Source organism: Phyllobates terribilis, unplaced genomic scaffold, assembly GCF_046119375.1.
Source record: "Phyllobates terribilis strain yellow unplaced genomic scaffold, ASM4611937v1 Scaffold_5__5_contigs__length_657084704, whole genome shotgun sequence".
Lineage (NCBI taxonomy): Eukaryota > Metazoa > Chordata > Amphibia > Anura > Dendrobatidae > Phyllobates > Phyllobates terribilis.
Window position 1 is genome coordinate 260,919,831 of NW_027362765.1, and position 16,233 is coordinate 260,936,063.

Consider the following 16,233-nt stretch of genomic DNA (forward strand, 5'->3'; position numbering starts at 1 on the left):
CAATCAGACTCTGCATGTTAAAGAGGACGAGAGCCTTTCTCAGGACTACTCCGTTACCTTCAAGAGAATCAAGCGCCCAGCACGCACCTTTTCTAACCATTCAGAATTTGATGGTGTCTTTCAGAAACAATGGGAGCATCCTGAGAAGCGCTACACTGGAAAGAAACAGTTAGACATGCTATACCCCTTTAACCACGACCTCGTCAGCAGATAGACGGAGTCACCTTCTGTGGGTCCTCCTGTCTTTCGTCTCTCGGCTAAGACGGTACTGTCCCTTCCAGACGGTTCTTCCCTCAAGGACACTACGGATAGACAGGTTGAGGCCTTGGCTAAATCAGCCTTCGAGGCCCCTGGCACCTCCTTTTGTCCTTCCTTCGCCTCAACTTGGGTATCAAAAGCAGTCTCCTCATGGGTCAAACAGCTTAGGCAGGGCATCCTCACCGGGGCTTCCCCAGACGATCTGGCTGACCTAGCGGATCAGATCGCCCACGCAGGGAAATATCTTCTTACGGCGTCCCTTAACGCCGCTACCTGATCAGCCCGCGTCTCCAGCAATATCATCACCATACGTAGGATTCTTTGGCTGAAGGCTTTGAACGCCAACCTGGCCTCCAAGAAATCATTAACAAATCTCCCTTTTCAGGGCTCCAGACTATTTGGGTCTAAATTAGACCAGATCATCTCTGATACCACTGGGGGCAAGAGCACTTCCCTTCCTCAGCCGAGACCTAATCGCCCCTTTCCTAGGAAACGTTACCTTCAGTTTCGATCCTTTCGTCGGTTCGCTCAACCAGGACCCTCCTCTCAACAGGACCTTTACAGAACAGCAGGACAAACGTAAGCCTACCTTTTTAGGCCCACTCCCAACTGGCGCGCAAAGGGTCTCTCTTCCAAGCCCTCTGGATCCCGATCACGATCCAACAGATTTTCCTCAGCATGACGGGTCACCCCCACCTGGGTTTTCTCCCAGGGTGGGCGGCTGTCTACTTCTGTTCCGAGACCCTTGGGTATCGGCAATAGAGGATGTCTGGGTCAAGGAGATAGTGACCTCAGGCTACAAGATCGAGGTCAACGCCATACCAAGAACACGATTTCTCAGGTCCGGCCACCCGCATCCATCTCTACTTCCCGGTTTCCTTCAGGCCATTGCCTCCTTTCTGCAAGGTGTTCTGGTTTCTACTCAAATCTCTTCGTCGTTCCAAAAAATGATGGCTCACTACGTCCAATCTTAGACCTCAAACAACTAAATCGACAGATACGTGTACAGCACTTCAGGTCGGTAATCGCTTCGATGGAGGCCGGGGAATACCTATGTTCACTGGATATTCAAGATGCGTATCTTCATATCCCAATCTGCGCACCACATCAGAAGTTCCTCTGATTTGCCTTCCAGAACGCACATTACCAGTTCACTTCTCTCCCCTTCGGGCTTGCCTCCGCCCCGAGGGTTTTCACAAAGGTAATGGCGACGGTCATGGCCATTCTACGAGCCAGTGGGATTGTAATTATCCCCTACCTCGACGACTTAATGATCAAGGGTCCCATGTTCAGGGACTGTCTCCACAGTCTCCAGATCACCCTGAACACGCTTTCTCGGTTAGGCTGGCTGATCAACACAGACAAATCCTCCCTGGTCCCATCTCAGTGCTTAACCTTTCTAGGGATGCAGTTCGACACGAGCCATGCCCGGATCATTCTCCCGAGGGAGAACATAAACTCTCACCGTCGGGGGGATTCACCTTCTCTCCGACCCAAATCCACGCCGTCTTCGCCTGTGCATTAGTGTCTTGGGAAAAATGGTGGCAGCTATGGAAGCTGTTCCATACCTGGCCTCTTCAACTGGCCCTTCTGTCGGCATGGGACAAGAACCCGTCGTCTCTAGATCGACGCATCAGGTTACCTCTTCATGTGAGCATGTCATTAATATGATGGACTCGTCCTTCTTCCTTCAGACCCGGGGGGTCATTCCTACCGCTTCGCTGGCAGGTGGTCACGACAGTTGACAATTGGACGGCCGACTGCCTCAGGAGAATGGTCTCTCCATCCCGAGGTGTTCCATCAGATATGCTCACGATGGGGCACGCTGGACGTCGACCTCATGGCGTCTCGGTTAAACCACAAGGTTCCATCCTTCGTAGCCCGGTCCCGCGATCGCTCAAGATGCGCTAGTCATCTCATGGTCTCAGTTCCAGCTACCCTATCTCTTTCCACCATTGATCCCTCAGGTCATCAAAAAGATCAAGACAGAGGGAGCATGATCTAGTAAACCTGCTCGTCGACTCGCCCTGGAGACTACCGGATCGTCCGGACCTCCTCTCTCAGGGACCTATTCTTCATCAGAGTTCTCGTTCTCTGAATTTAATGGCATGGCCGTTGAGGCCACAGTGTTGAGGAAGGTGGGTTTTGCGGACAACGTCATCCAGACCCTAATTAGTGCCAGGAAACCCGCAACCTCGCGCATATACCACAGAACCTGGAGAGCCTTTTTTTTGTCACTGCGAGAAGGATCAGCTAGCTCCCATGTCCTTTTCGCTACCGGTTATTCTGGCTTTCCTTCAGTCTGTCCTGGAGGCGGGACTCTCTAAGCACTCTCAAAGGCCAAGTTTCGGCCTTGTCCATTCTATTCCAGCGTAACTTGGCTTTCCCTCCTAAGGTCAAGACGTTTCTGCAAGGGGTAGCTCAACTGGCGCCGCCTTATCGTCCCCCGGTGGATCCATGGGACCTTAATATGGTCCTGAGCGTCCTTCTACAGCCCCCTTTTGAACCCATTCGGGACATCTCAGCCTCTCTTCTCTCCTGGATGGTGGCTTTTCTGGTGGCTGTTACCTCTAATTAGGAGGGTTGCAGAGCTCGCAGCCCTCTCTTGTCGGTCGCCTTTTCTGGTCTTCCATCAAGACAAGGTAGTGCTCAGGCCAGTGCCTTCCTTCTTGCCAAAAGTAGTCTCTCCTTTCCACATCAATGAGGACATTGTTTTGCCTTCCTTCTGCCCGACCCCAGTGCACCCTTGGGAGAAATCCCTGCACAAACTGGATCTGGTCAGAGCTCTGCGTGTGTACCTTTCTAGAACGGCTTCCCTTCGGTGTTCAGACGCACCGTTTGTCATTCCTGAGGGGCGTCGCAAGGGTCTCCCTGCTTCCAAGTCAACCATCGCCCGTTGGATACATTCGACCATTTTGGAGGCATATCGCATCTCAGACCAAACTCCCCCTCCAGGGGTAAGGGCTCACGCCATCTGGGCGTTGGAGGCCTCTTGGGCTGTTCGCCATCAGGCTTCAGCTTCTCAGATCTGTAAGGCCGCAACATGGTCTTCACTCCACACCTTCTCAAGGTTTTACAAGGTCCACACTTATTCATCGACTGATGCCAGTCTTGGACGGAAGGTTCTGCAGGCAGCGGTTGCCTGCAGTCAGACCTAGTCTGTGGCTACCTTTTTCTGTTCTCCCACCCTAGGGACTGCTTTTGGACGTCCCATGGTCCAGTGTCCCCCAATAAAGCGATAAGAGGGATTTTTGGTACTCACCGTAAAATCTTTCTTGGAGCCTTCATTGGGGGACACAGCACCCTCCCTGATTTTGGGCATAAATACAGTGGGCCCTGTTGGGCATCTAATTTAGTTTTTCACGGTTCTACCCCGTTGGGCATTGCATAGTTGGTTATTTTATGTTCCTCCTACTGCTTTAGCCACTAACTGGTGAGCTTGGGGCCTGTAGGCGGGTGTATACTGCGGAGGAGGAGCTTTTCTTTTTTTGCCTAGTGTCAACCTCCTAGTGACAACAGCATACACCCATGGTCCTGTGTCCCCCAATGAAGGCTCCAAGAAAGATTTTACGGTGAGTGCCAAAAATCCCTCTTTTTCGGTCAATATGGCCATGTGAGGGCTTATTTCTTGCAGGACAAGTTGTACGTTTGAATGATACCATAGGTTTTACTATATTGTGTACTAGAAAACGGGGGGGGATCCATGTTTGGTGAAATTGCAAAAGTGCAATTCCAGTTGTTTTTATGTTTTTACAGTGTTCACTAAATTCTATAACTGACTTACATTATGATTCTCCAGGTCATTATGAGTTTGTAGATACCAAAGGTGTATATGTTCGTTTTTATTTGTGGTGAAAAAAAAATCCAAAGTTTGTGTCTTTTTTTTTTTTTTTTTTTTTTTTTTTTTAAAAAGTCACCATTTTCCTAGACCTGTAGCGTGTCCATTTTTTGGGATCTAGGGCTGGGTGAGTGCTTATTTTTTTGTGCGCTGAGCTGACTTTTTGATTCTGTTTTGGTGTAGATCGTCCGTTATTGCATTTTATTGCCATGTTGCGGCAACAAAAAAAAAAAACCTTAATTCTGGCATTTTTATTTTTTTCTCATTTCGGCATTTGCTGATTGGATTATTTATTTTTATATATTGATCGGGCGATTCTGAATGCGGCGATACCAAATATGTGTATATTTGCATTTTTATTTTATTTTGAATAAGGCGAAAGGGGGGTGATTTAACCTTTTTATTTTATATTTTTTTTAAAATGACATCCGCAAGGGTCTCCTGCGGACCCTAGGTTGTCATGGAGACCTGCGGTCATGTGACACGGGCACCGATGGGCAGGACTTATGACGTCTTTCTGCCGCGGCCATGTTAAATGATTAGCTGATCAGATCAGCTGTCATGTCCCTGGAAAGGTGCAGGCTCATCGCCGGAGCCCACACCAAAGGGAGAGACCCATGTCGGAAAGGGGTTAAAGTCACTACAAATGAGGATTAAGTGGCAAAACAGAACAAAATTTCCTGGAAAATTTGAAATTAAAAAATAGCTTTGACTCGTTTTAACAGTTTGCTTCCATTGGCACTAAATCAGAACACTTGGCAATACAAAAATAACATTTGCTCAAAAATGTATCCATGCCATACAGATTTGTGCTAAATCTTATAATTAAAGTGTTTGCATCTGTTGAGAAATTGGCTACTATAACACCTTTACCAGCATTTTATACACACAACTTTTGAATATTTTAATATTTGTGACTATTTCTTTTGCAGGCAAGTAATGGACAGTGGTATCAAATGAACGATTCACTCGTTCATGCCAGTAACATCAAGGTTGTGCTAAATCAGCAGGCTTATGTTCTCTTCTATTTGAGGTGTGTGTCTGTTTTTGCTTTTTTTCTCAGACATCTTTAAAAATTAAGAAGGAATATGTCTTCACAGATGAGACTTTTTACAGCAAAACATAATTTGCAGTAAATATCATGATGGAAAAAAAAAAGTCAGCTATTTCCTTCTATGCACTCTCCAACTTAACTTTTCTTTCGTTTTCACTATTTTTTTTTTTTTTTTACACTTTGGCCATATACATTAAAGTGAGTACACCCCTAACATTTTTGTTAATATTTTATATCTTTTCATGGGGCAACATTGAAGATATGACACTTTGATACAATACATAGTAGTCTGTGTACAGCTTGTATAATAGTGTAAATTTGGTGTACCCTCTAAATAACTCAACACACAGCCATTAATGTCTAAACCGCTGGCAACAAAAGTGAGTACACCCCTAAGGGAAAATGCCCAAAGTGTGAATATTTTTTGTGGCCACCAATATTTTTAATGCTCTTGAGCATGGAGTTCACTAGAGCTTCACAGGTTGCCACTATAATTCTCTTCCAATGATGACATCACGGAGCTGGTGGATGTTTGAGACCATGCTCTCCTCCGCCTTCCATTTGAGGATGTCCCACAGATGCTCAATAGGGTTTAGGTCTGGAGACATGCTTGGCCAGTCCAGCACCTTTACCCTCTGTTTCTTTAGCAAGGCGGTGGACACCTTGGAAGTGTGTTTGGGGTTATGATTTCGGAATACTGCCTTGCGGGCCCAGTATCCAAAGGGAGGGGATCATGCTCTTCTTCAGTATGTCACAGTACATGTTGGTATTCATGGTTCCCTCAATGAAATGTAGCTCTCCACAGCTAGCAGCACTTATGCAGCCCCAAGCCATTACTATTCCACCACCATGCTTGACTGTAGGCAAGACACTTGGCTTTGTACTCCTCACCTGGTTGCCACCACATACGCTTGATACTATCTGAACCAAATAAGTTTATTTTGGTCTCCTCAGACCACAGAACGTTTGTTCCAGAAATCCATCTCCTTAGTCTGTTTGTCTTCAGCAAAGTGTTTGTGGGCTTTCTTGTGCATAATCTTCAAAAGAGGCTTCCTTCTAGGACAACAGCCATGCAGACCAATATAGTCTGAGCACTGATAGATTGACTCCCCACCAACCCTTTAACCTCTGCAGCAATGCTGGCAGCATTCATATACACACATGGTCAAAATGGTTGGTACCCCTTGTTTAAAGGGGTATTCCCATGTCCAAGATCCCATCCCAATATGTAGTAGGTTTAATAATATTAGCAAATATCTGCAATTAGAAATGTAGTATAGTGTTTTTGATTCACTATCCCTTACCTCATGTGCAGGCATCGCAGGACCTTAGGTATCCATGGTTACGACCACAAGCAACTAGCTAACTGTGACTTTATCAGTGGACGTAACCATGGATACCTAAGGTCCTGCGATGCCTGCACATGACGAAAGAGATAGTGAATCAAAAATACTATACTACATTTCTATTTGGAGGTATTTGCTATTATTATACCTACTACATATTGGGATAGGATCTTGGAGATGGGAATACCCCTTTTAATGAAAGAAAAACCCACAATGGTCACAGAAATATCTTGAATCTGACAAAAGTAATAATAAATTAAAACGAAAAAAATGAACAAATGAAAGTCAGACATCCAATCCTGGTATGCGTGGTACCCCTCACCCCCCCCCCCCAATCCTGATATATGCATAGTCCCCTCACCCCACAATCCTGTGTGGCCCCCTCATCCCTTTCACACTGTACACACATACAAAAAAAATAAACAGTTATACTCGCCTTTCTTCTCTGTACTCCAGCGCTGCTGCGTCCTCTCTGCCGGATGCCGGGGGAGGAGTGCGGCGCCGGAGCACCGTGCTGTCCGGCGCCATTTTGCTGAAGACACACTGTAAATGTGTCTTCAGTAAAATGGCGCCGGATAGCGCAATGCGCACACGCCGATCTGATGCCTTCACTCCGCCCCCGGTCTCCAGCGAAGAGAGGCGTCGCGGCAACGCTTCTCCCGGTCAGGTAAGTATGGCGCCGGAGATCGCGGTATGCATTCAGTGTCTAAGCATACCGCGCGATCTCCGGCGCCATACACCTCCTCTTACCTGTAACGGCTGGATGCGTGCTTCTCTCTGAAGCCAGACTGCGTTTCACGCATGCGCAGTCTATCGAGGCTTCAGACAGAGATACGCATCCTGCCTTATATTATAGATGTTCAATAATTGTTGGCCCAGTAAAGCACATTTAGAGTTTGCAACAGTGAGTGAGTATGTCTATCATTCCACCACTTAAATGACCCATGCTGTTAATCGGCTGTTATCAAGGGGGAAGTTTTGTCAGCCTTCTATTTTTCCCTACAGTGTTCTTGTATCTGTGCTCAGTATGGTAAGCCAGGCAGTATAGCTCTAAACTGACACCCTTCTTTAGTTCATATTTGTATTATCTCCTGTGTTACAGGGTTCCAGAGTCCAAGAAGAATTTTGATCCCTCTGTCTGTAAAGTGTCACAAGCCCAAATACCTCGCCCCAGCTCGGTCCCTCCTACTTTGAAGAAGACTCAATCCAATGGCAGCTTGTCATCCCCTCTTATTGGGAAGGTGAGTAATTCAAGGTCATGTGAATGTTGGTTTATTCCAAGTTTCATCTCTTTAATATTGACCAGATTCTCCCTTGTGACAGCGCAGTGCATTTTTCCAGGAGATCTGTCACTATGTGTATCCACGGTATGCACTAACTTATCTATACAGTGTCGTTTGTATAAAATCATGAGCCAGTAACTACGAGGTTAGGTGCCCCTATTCATGACGTGCGGTTTAGTTCTGCCCACCATTACAACTTTGTCACAGTTATGCCAATTTCAGACGAGTGTATGAAAGTCATTTTTCACCCTGCAAACTGAAGACTTCTTTTCATCTTTATGGTATTCCATATGTTTCATACATCAATAATTCAAGACCAAGTTCCATTTCCTTTGTTAGTAATACAGTGAATCTGTTAAACTCAATTGCCATAAGGATTGGAATGGTGTCTATATGGCACCCAGGAATGAGGAGCTAGATGCGTTCTGCTTTTTCTCTACAATCATTAAATAACCATGGTTCGTCTGCTGTCTGTATCATCTGTTATGTGAAATATGCTCCTCTGAGTAGACCTTATTTTGGAGAGGAGTAAAGATTTGTATCGTGATGGCTGGAGCCTGCTGCTCATGACTATGAATGTGAATTTTTTAGATGGCATTGTGAGGCGTCCAGAGCTCAATTCACAATTAGTAAAATGTGATTATGTAAATGAAACCATATGGACAGGTATGGGAGACACATTGCGTGTCCTGTCAGTAGAGAGAGGGCAGCATAAACCTGGTGACTAATTTCCCATTAATGTATGATTGTTGTTTCCATTTGTATTTTGAGCTCTGTCATTGAGGCTTAACTTTCTGCTGATGCAGGAGATCTGGAAAGAATTACTCAGTGGCATTCTTGTTTAATCTGAACTGATTTGCCCATGTATTTTTTATTTCCAGAAACCTGAGGGTTTACATGAGAAGAAGCCACAAAAAGTGGAAGACCTTGGGGTTCCAGTCAGTCACTCACACGTTTTGCCTTGCAACAAGGACCATAATGGAGTTAACCGTACACGACCTCTTAGCGCAGGCCCTTCTCCAAAGCTCATCTGTAAAACCTCATATGGCCCTTATTTCTTGGACGATCAATTGAGTAGAATGAAAAAGCCTCTTCATGCCAAGTTAAAGGCGTCTAATTCCACAAGCCCCACTAATGAGGCAGTAATGCAGGAAGATTCCAAACCAAACTGGGATAATGAGGATCTAGCTCCATCTTCTGCTGCTAAAACTGGAAATATTGAAAACCAGGACAGTAGTAACAAGACAAAGCAAGAAGAAATGGAGAATGTAAAGCAACAAGAATCTCACATGAATGGCCAGTCTTCAACTCAAAGCTCCCCAACTAGTGGGAACACCACTTCCCCATGCTGCTCTCCAACAATGGAAGCTGAGCAACCTGGGACAGGCAGTGCTATGAAATCAAAGTCACCCACACTGGCCAGTGTCTGTGAGGCTTTGACTACAATGTCACCACCACCTGCCAAAAAACTAGCCCTATCCGCTAAAAAGGTGAGTTTGTGAAGACCGCAATCACAGTGGCATACACTCTGTGCAGTCAGACATTGACAGTAGACAGTTGGGGTAAACGGATTTGCTTACATCCTGAGAGCATATTAAACCCAATGAAGCCTCCTATAGATGATTGTTATTAAGGGGTCTGTCTACTCACTGATTCCCTTCTAAGCACTCAGATCTATGAAACAATTTTTACATGGTGATTAAATTAGCATGGATTGAATTCTGTATGAAATTCCTTGTTTTAACAAAATATATACTTGCCTCCACAAAAAAAAATCGAGGCTGTATTCAGGTACTAAAGTTAAAGGGCTTCTCCAGGAATAGAAAACAATAACTAATGGTAATGTCATTATTAATAAATTCTTAAATACTTTTAATAAGCCAATCCATATTCTTTTGTCTAGGGAAGTAACCACTATAGTATAGTTACACTGACTTATACCTGTCTCAGAACTTTAGGATGGGTGCCAGTGAGCATGTGTAGTGTAAATCTTGACTGCAATGACCTGGAGATGCCTGTAACTATGAATAGTCATTCAGAAAGATGGGGAGGGGAGACAGTGTTGTGGGCAACCTCTTCTAATATTGGAGACACCAGGGATACTGAGATAAGATCAGATAGTGGGAGCAGCCTCTTCTTACCTCAACACTCCTGTTATCTCCAGATTAGAATATTAATTTGAAGCACATCTTCCTACATATGAAGGAGGCACTGAAGCTTCCTACTGCACATACTCACAGGCACCCGTCTTAATGTAGGAGGACAGGTTTCTGTTAGTGTAACAAGACGGTGGCCATTTTAATTCTATAGTGATTACTTCCATAAAGAAAACTATTGTGATTTTTCTAATTTAAATGTATTTAGGAATTTATGAATATGTCCCATAGTTACTTGTATTTTTACTGTTCCCGAAGAAAACCTTCACCGGGAATCTGTCTGTAAGATCAACCCTCCTAAGCTATTTATGATGCCTTGATATCTCTGATTTATGAAAAATCCATGCTTTTATTAAGATGTACATGAGCTGTTAAGATCTATAAACCGGACACAGGTCTTCATGAGACTCTGCCTCCAGAGTTTATTTAAAATGAAATGGGACATTACCAGCGTGAGACATGTAATAACTGACAGCTATAATCAGCCTTGGCAGAACTGATCTTTCTCTCATTACAAACACCTCTACAGCTGTAATTGTCCTATAACAGTGCTGTTAGCTCTGCTGCAGAGCTGTGCCAGATTTCAGATAACTTTTTCAGTTTCCAGCTCACAAGCAGCCCGTGTAAGGGGAGGAGTAGCACAGCAGAACTTTCTCATTACAAACACATCTGCATTTGTAGTTCTCTCATAGTGCTTTCAGTTCTGCTATACTGCCCTCCACACTGAATATGTGAGATAAAAGCTAAAAAACAGTAAATTGTAGTCAGGTGCAGCTGAGCTGACAGCAGAAGGTGAGAGGTGCAGCTGCAAATGTGTTTGTAGTAAGACAAAGTTCAGCTCTACTGTGAGTTACTGAGTTATCACACCAAACTCTGCAGTGAGATCCGGAGAGCATCAGTCATTACATGTATTACGCTGGTAACGCCCCCTTTCATTTAAAATGAGCTTCGGAGGCAGATTCTCGGATAGATCTGTGTCTGATCCATAGATCTCAATAGCTCATTTATATATTAAGAAAAAACTTTGGTTTCTCTGGAATAAGACATTGGATCACCGATATTAAGGTAACATTGTATTCAACATTTTATGACCTTTATGCCCACATACATAGATAAGGATGGTTAATCCTACTGACAGAATCCTTCTAAGGAAAAAAATTTGTGGAGGTTTTGTTCCAGAAACTGCGCCACAGTTATTTATGGATTTTACATTGTATTGCAGTTTAGACTCTTTAACTCCCAACGTTTGCATATGTTGTTTCGATACTGGAAGCTCCTTTTAAAGGGAATTGTCAGCAGATTCAACCCTCCTAAACCACATATGTAGGCCTGCAGGTCATGGAAAAATTAATTGATACCTTTTTATATCTGGGATCTGATGACTTATTACAGAAAAGTCAATATTTTTCTTTATATGTAAATGAACAGTTTAGAACTCTGGGCAGAACAAAGATCTCCCATGGAGTCTGCCTCTACAGCGCATTTCCATAATTCCTGCTTCCTGTCTATGTAAATTGATCCCCTCTCTTAATGTAGAACATCAGTCTTCTTTGTAGAAATCATGAAGATGCTCAGATTGTCCCTCTCCTTGCATCTGCGCTGTGCTCTGCCCTTCTATGGGCACTGGTTTTGAAGGGGTTTTCCCACTAACAAAAGTTAATTTTAATCAATGGCTCTGTCTGACTGTGCAGGAACATGGTCTGATCATACCACATCTCCTGGGCAGAGGAGGAAGCAAAAGAGTATGCAGACATTACAGCAGGGGATCACAGATGATTCTTTCTTTGAAGTAAAACATTGTTTAAAAAACAGGCAGTGAAATGTTTTGCCTCACAAAAAGAATCAGCTGTGATCCCGTGCTGTAATGTCTGTATCCTCTTCCTTCATCCACTGCCCAGGAGCTGTGGTATGATCAGACCATGTTCCTGTATGGTCAGACACAGCCATTACACAGTACACAGCAGGGGCACATTTATAAGATTATCTCAGCACAGGAACATTTTATTTAAACACATCCAATTGTGTAATTTATTATTCCAAGATCTATTGATTAAAATCAAAGACTCCATGACTCGACGGCGCTTGTGCACAAGATCATGGAATACACTAGCCTGTGATCTTCTGCGCAGGCGCCGCCGAGTCACGGAGACTTTCTCCCATAGAAGGGAGGATCGTGGAAGGAGTTCAAGGCACAGGCGTGGGATTACAGCGCCACAACTGCACGTCACAGAACACCGACGTAGAGGGTTACCATTATAATAGACAGGAGGCAGGGATTCCTTCCGGCCCTGAGGCCTGGAATGATCATTATCATAAAGATAAAATCTAAGATTTCACAAATCAAGACCATTAATATGAGGCATACAGGTAGGACTAGATTAACATTTCTATCACCTGTATACCCATATTGATAGGTTATATACGTCCCAGGTGGTGACAGATTCTCTTTAATGGATATGGTGAAACGAAAAAGAAAATATTACCAAAAATTAAAGAACCCCCTACATTTAACAGCAAAAACTGATTTTACACACTAGGTCACTTTCTGATGGTACACAGTCTGTTTCAATGATAATTTTTGGACACAGAATTGTGTGGTAATAGAATTGGTTAAAAATGAGTAGTCAAATGTTTCCTCTTATTTATTTATTTATTTTACTTAATATTCTTGTTATATATCTTTTTCTTTATCCCGTTAACTATGTGCTGTTTTTGCTGTGGCCTACATATTTCCACCTGTTGCTGTCCTTAACTCTCATCATTATATCCTTTCTATGCATCACCTATGTCTACACCTATATTTCATATTAATTTCTGTGGCTTCTAGAAGTATATATAAAATCTCTATTTTTCCCCTTCTTTTTCATTTGTTTTAATTTGCCTCAAACCTCCCTTTTTCTTTACACCACCAAGATTTTATTTATGTCAATAACTACAGGGCAGCATGCCGCAGAAGGGAAGCAGAAATGACGCCCGCTCCCTTCCTCCTCCTCACTCAATCACTGCTGGCTCCACTCATCCCATCTCAGTTTCCCCTGGTCCCACCGCAATCAAGCTGCTCCATACGCATCGGTAAGTGCAGCCGTCTCATCTCTGAGAATGGATTTCATAGTAAAGACAGAAATATCATATCATATATCATATGCTTTTCACCTTTCCTATTAGTAATATTACATGGTGCGCAATATGCAAAGTCATATAGTGTCTTTTACAGAACTGTTATAATTTGCACGTTATTCTTGAGTAAGACATTTACTATCCGTTTCATTCCTTTTGGCCAAATGGTATATCTACACAATATGCGTAACACTATGATCATTATTGGACGTGGTGGTATTGTGTGGGAATTGGAGTGCATTCAGGTATGAAATAATCCTGGCTCTTAGAAAACTGATGAGCATGCGGCAGGGGCTGTCCAGGACTGCATTATAGTTTACCGGTTTCATTTCAAATGAATGGGAGGTGAGGTGCAGTACTCGCGTGCGGCCACTAAACCATGTATGGCGCTGCACTGCTGTCCTCCATACATTGCTTACACGTGGTCACTGCCAGAGCAGGCATCAGCTAATAGGGAGCGGTTTCAGACCCCAAAGATCTCATATTGATGACCTATCCAGAGGAAGGTCATCCATAAGCAAATCTTGATCAACTTCTTTTGCTGCATTAGCTAAGAAGTATGGCCGGGCATATGGTCAAAAGCAAAAAAAAAAAAACATCAAATGTATCACCACAGGAAATGATGTTTTCCCGGCTGGGTAAAGGCAGTTAAAACATTTCTTGTCTTATAGGGAATCTCAAGCTGCAGAAAACAATCATGGGACTTGTAGCAATACTCCTAAGCAGAAATCTTTCAAATTCCATTTAAAACATACACAGCGTAGTGTGCCACCATCCGAACACCTTCCTCCACTTAGCCACCAAGCCAACCTTTCTTCAGAGAAGACCTCTTCGACAGCCATGACATTCCAAGGCACTGTAAAGGACAGATCTGTAGAAACACTGGTTACCAGGTCCTCAAATGAAGGTGACAAATGCCAGTTAGAATCGCATAGCAAACATTGTAACGGGGACAGTGGAGTCAATGACTTTATGAAGAAAAAAAAGAAGAAAAAGAGGAAAGCTTTGGAAATAGAAAGGACAGAAAGTATTCAATCTCATTTGGAGACACGGACTATGAATGCCCATGAATTAAAAGAAGGCAAAGTAAAACGTAAGAAATGTAAACCTTCAAAGGCCAACAAAAGGACAGACCCTATATTAGAAATGCTCAGCCCAACTTCACAAGAGACAACCAATAGAAAGCGGAAGAGTTTGCAGTCTGCTCAGCATGAGATGGAGAAGCCCCTGATGCAGTCAAATGGGTAAGAACTCAGCCCGTTACCACACTGTGCTCCTGATTCATCTAGGATTGAAAGGGTGAATCCGCAGTGGAAAACCACAAAATATATGCACTAGAATGAGTATAATGTGGATTTCAACAGCATGTGAATACTATTTGCACAATTTTTCTACCAGGAGTGGGTTTTGAAAAAATCTTATCCACCATTCATTGTACTGTATATGGCCACATTTCCTTAAAGGGAACCTGTCATGTAAAATAATACTAATCTGCAGATATTTGGTTAATCTGCAGGTTAATAGCGTTCTGACACCATGCGTCGCCGGCACTGAGCGCTCCGATGCTGGGAGGAAATTAACTTTATTCCTCTCAGCTGCCTCTCTTTCAGGCACTGGGGTGGTGCTGGCATGGTTTCAGTTACCACTTGGTGCATGGGGAGTGTTTTCAGTAACCGCGTCCTCAGCACTGAGGATGCTGAATCTGTTGTCAGTCAGTGCTGGGGTGCGGTTACAGCCGCCGCTCTCTATGCTTCGAGCAATAACTGAAACTGTGTCGGCACCTCCCCTATTACTGAAAGAGCAAGGCTACCGGGGGGAATAAAGTTAATTTCCTCCCGGCAGTAGGGTTCTAAGCGGTTGCTCCACACAGTGTCAGAACACTATTAGCCTGCAGGTTAATAGCCTTATTTTACAGGACAGGTTCCCTTGTATGTGGTCTAAAAAAAAAATAAAGACCTGTCTCCTAAGGTCAAATAGCATCAAGATGCCTGCCTTGATCCCTCTTTTTGAGGTGATAAATAGTATAACTTCTTTTGCCAGCTATGTTATTCCTGGCCATTTGTGAGATTCACCCCTAGATATTGTAAGGGGTAAAGTTTCTACCTGTAGAGAATGCCAAGTTGGCATAGGGAGACTTATAGGCCATGCAATGCTTCCCTGGATATTTAAATTCCCAAGTAGTTTCTTCAGAGAATATGTGGCAGGAACTCTAGTGCCACATATTGGAGGATGCAATCCTAAAAGTCGATATGGACATGGGATATCATACTTTGTAGGTGGGTGTTGCGGGCTTCTTGTGGATATCCTAATGTGTGGGGGCTTTGTGAGGACTGTTGGGGTGGGCTGTGTGAAAGAAGTGGATTTCTCTAATAAGTTATATTACAAAAGTTTCTTATTTTCACATGTATTACTGATTCATGCAATAAAAATGAAAACAACTGTTACCCTTTAAAGTGCACCTGTCAGCAGGATTGTGCTCAGTAAACCACATACACAGTCAGGTGGGTGCCGTTACACTGATTAAAATGATACCTTGGTTGATGAACCGTCCTGTGGTTCTTAAGTAATCTTTAATTTCAGTTTGGAGATAATGATATTGCTTGTGCTCCGGGGCGGCCTGTGGGGGGCGCTCTATCTGGTGCCCTGCTTACATATTCATCTGTATGCTCTTATCACAGCTCACTGTGCTTTCACTGACCTTCCTCCTATTTTACATAATGCATCTAGTAGTGCGGGGTTACGTAAAATAGGAGGCAGGTCAGTGAAGGTACAGTGAGCTGTCATAAAAGCATACAGATGAATAAGTAAGCAGAGCACCAAATAAAGCGCGCCCCACATGCCGCCCCGGAGCATGAGCATATCATTATCTCCAAACTGAAAATAAAGATTACACAAGAACCACAGGACGGATTTTATCAACCAAGGTATCCTTTTTAATCAGTGTAATGTCCCCACCTGACAGTGTATGTAGTTTACTGAGCACAATCCTGCTGACAGGTGCACTTTAAAGGGTAACAGTTGTTTTCATTTTTATTGCATGAATCAGTAATACATGTGAAAATAAGAAACTTTTGTAATATAACTTATTAGAGAAATCCACTTCTTTCTCCTCCTGGACTGATCATGCTTAAAATTGTCAATTCACAGGTAAAAATCTGTATCCGTAGAAGATTTTCAAATT

At 43.6% G+C, this 16,233-nt stretch overlaps 1 protein-coding gene across 1 annotated transcript in view; it reads left to right on the top strand.

The window, feature by feature from the left end:
- Positions 1-16,233, top strand: part of USP36 (ubiquitin specific peptidase 36) — a 72,175-nt gene that overhangs the window by 33,545 nt on the left and 22,397 nt on the right. Inside the window, exons 11-15 of the mRNA XM_073684098.1 lie at positions 5,029-5,129; positions 7,599-7,737; positions 8,661-9,269; positions 12,874-13,007; positions 13,724-14,296. Coding sequence (XP_073540199.1) covers positions 5,029-5,129; positions 7,599-7,737; positions 8,661-9,269; positions 12,874-13,007; positions 13,724-14,296 — 1,556 coding nt within the window. The remainder of the gene's footprint in view (positions 1-5,028; positions 5,130-7,598; positions 7,738-8,660; positions 9,270-12,873; positions 13,008-13,723; positions 14,297-16,233) is intronic.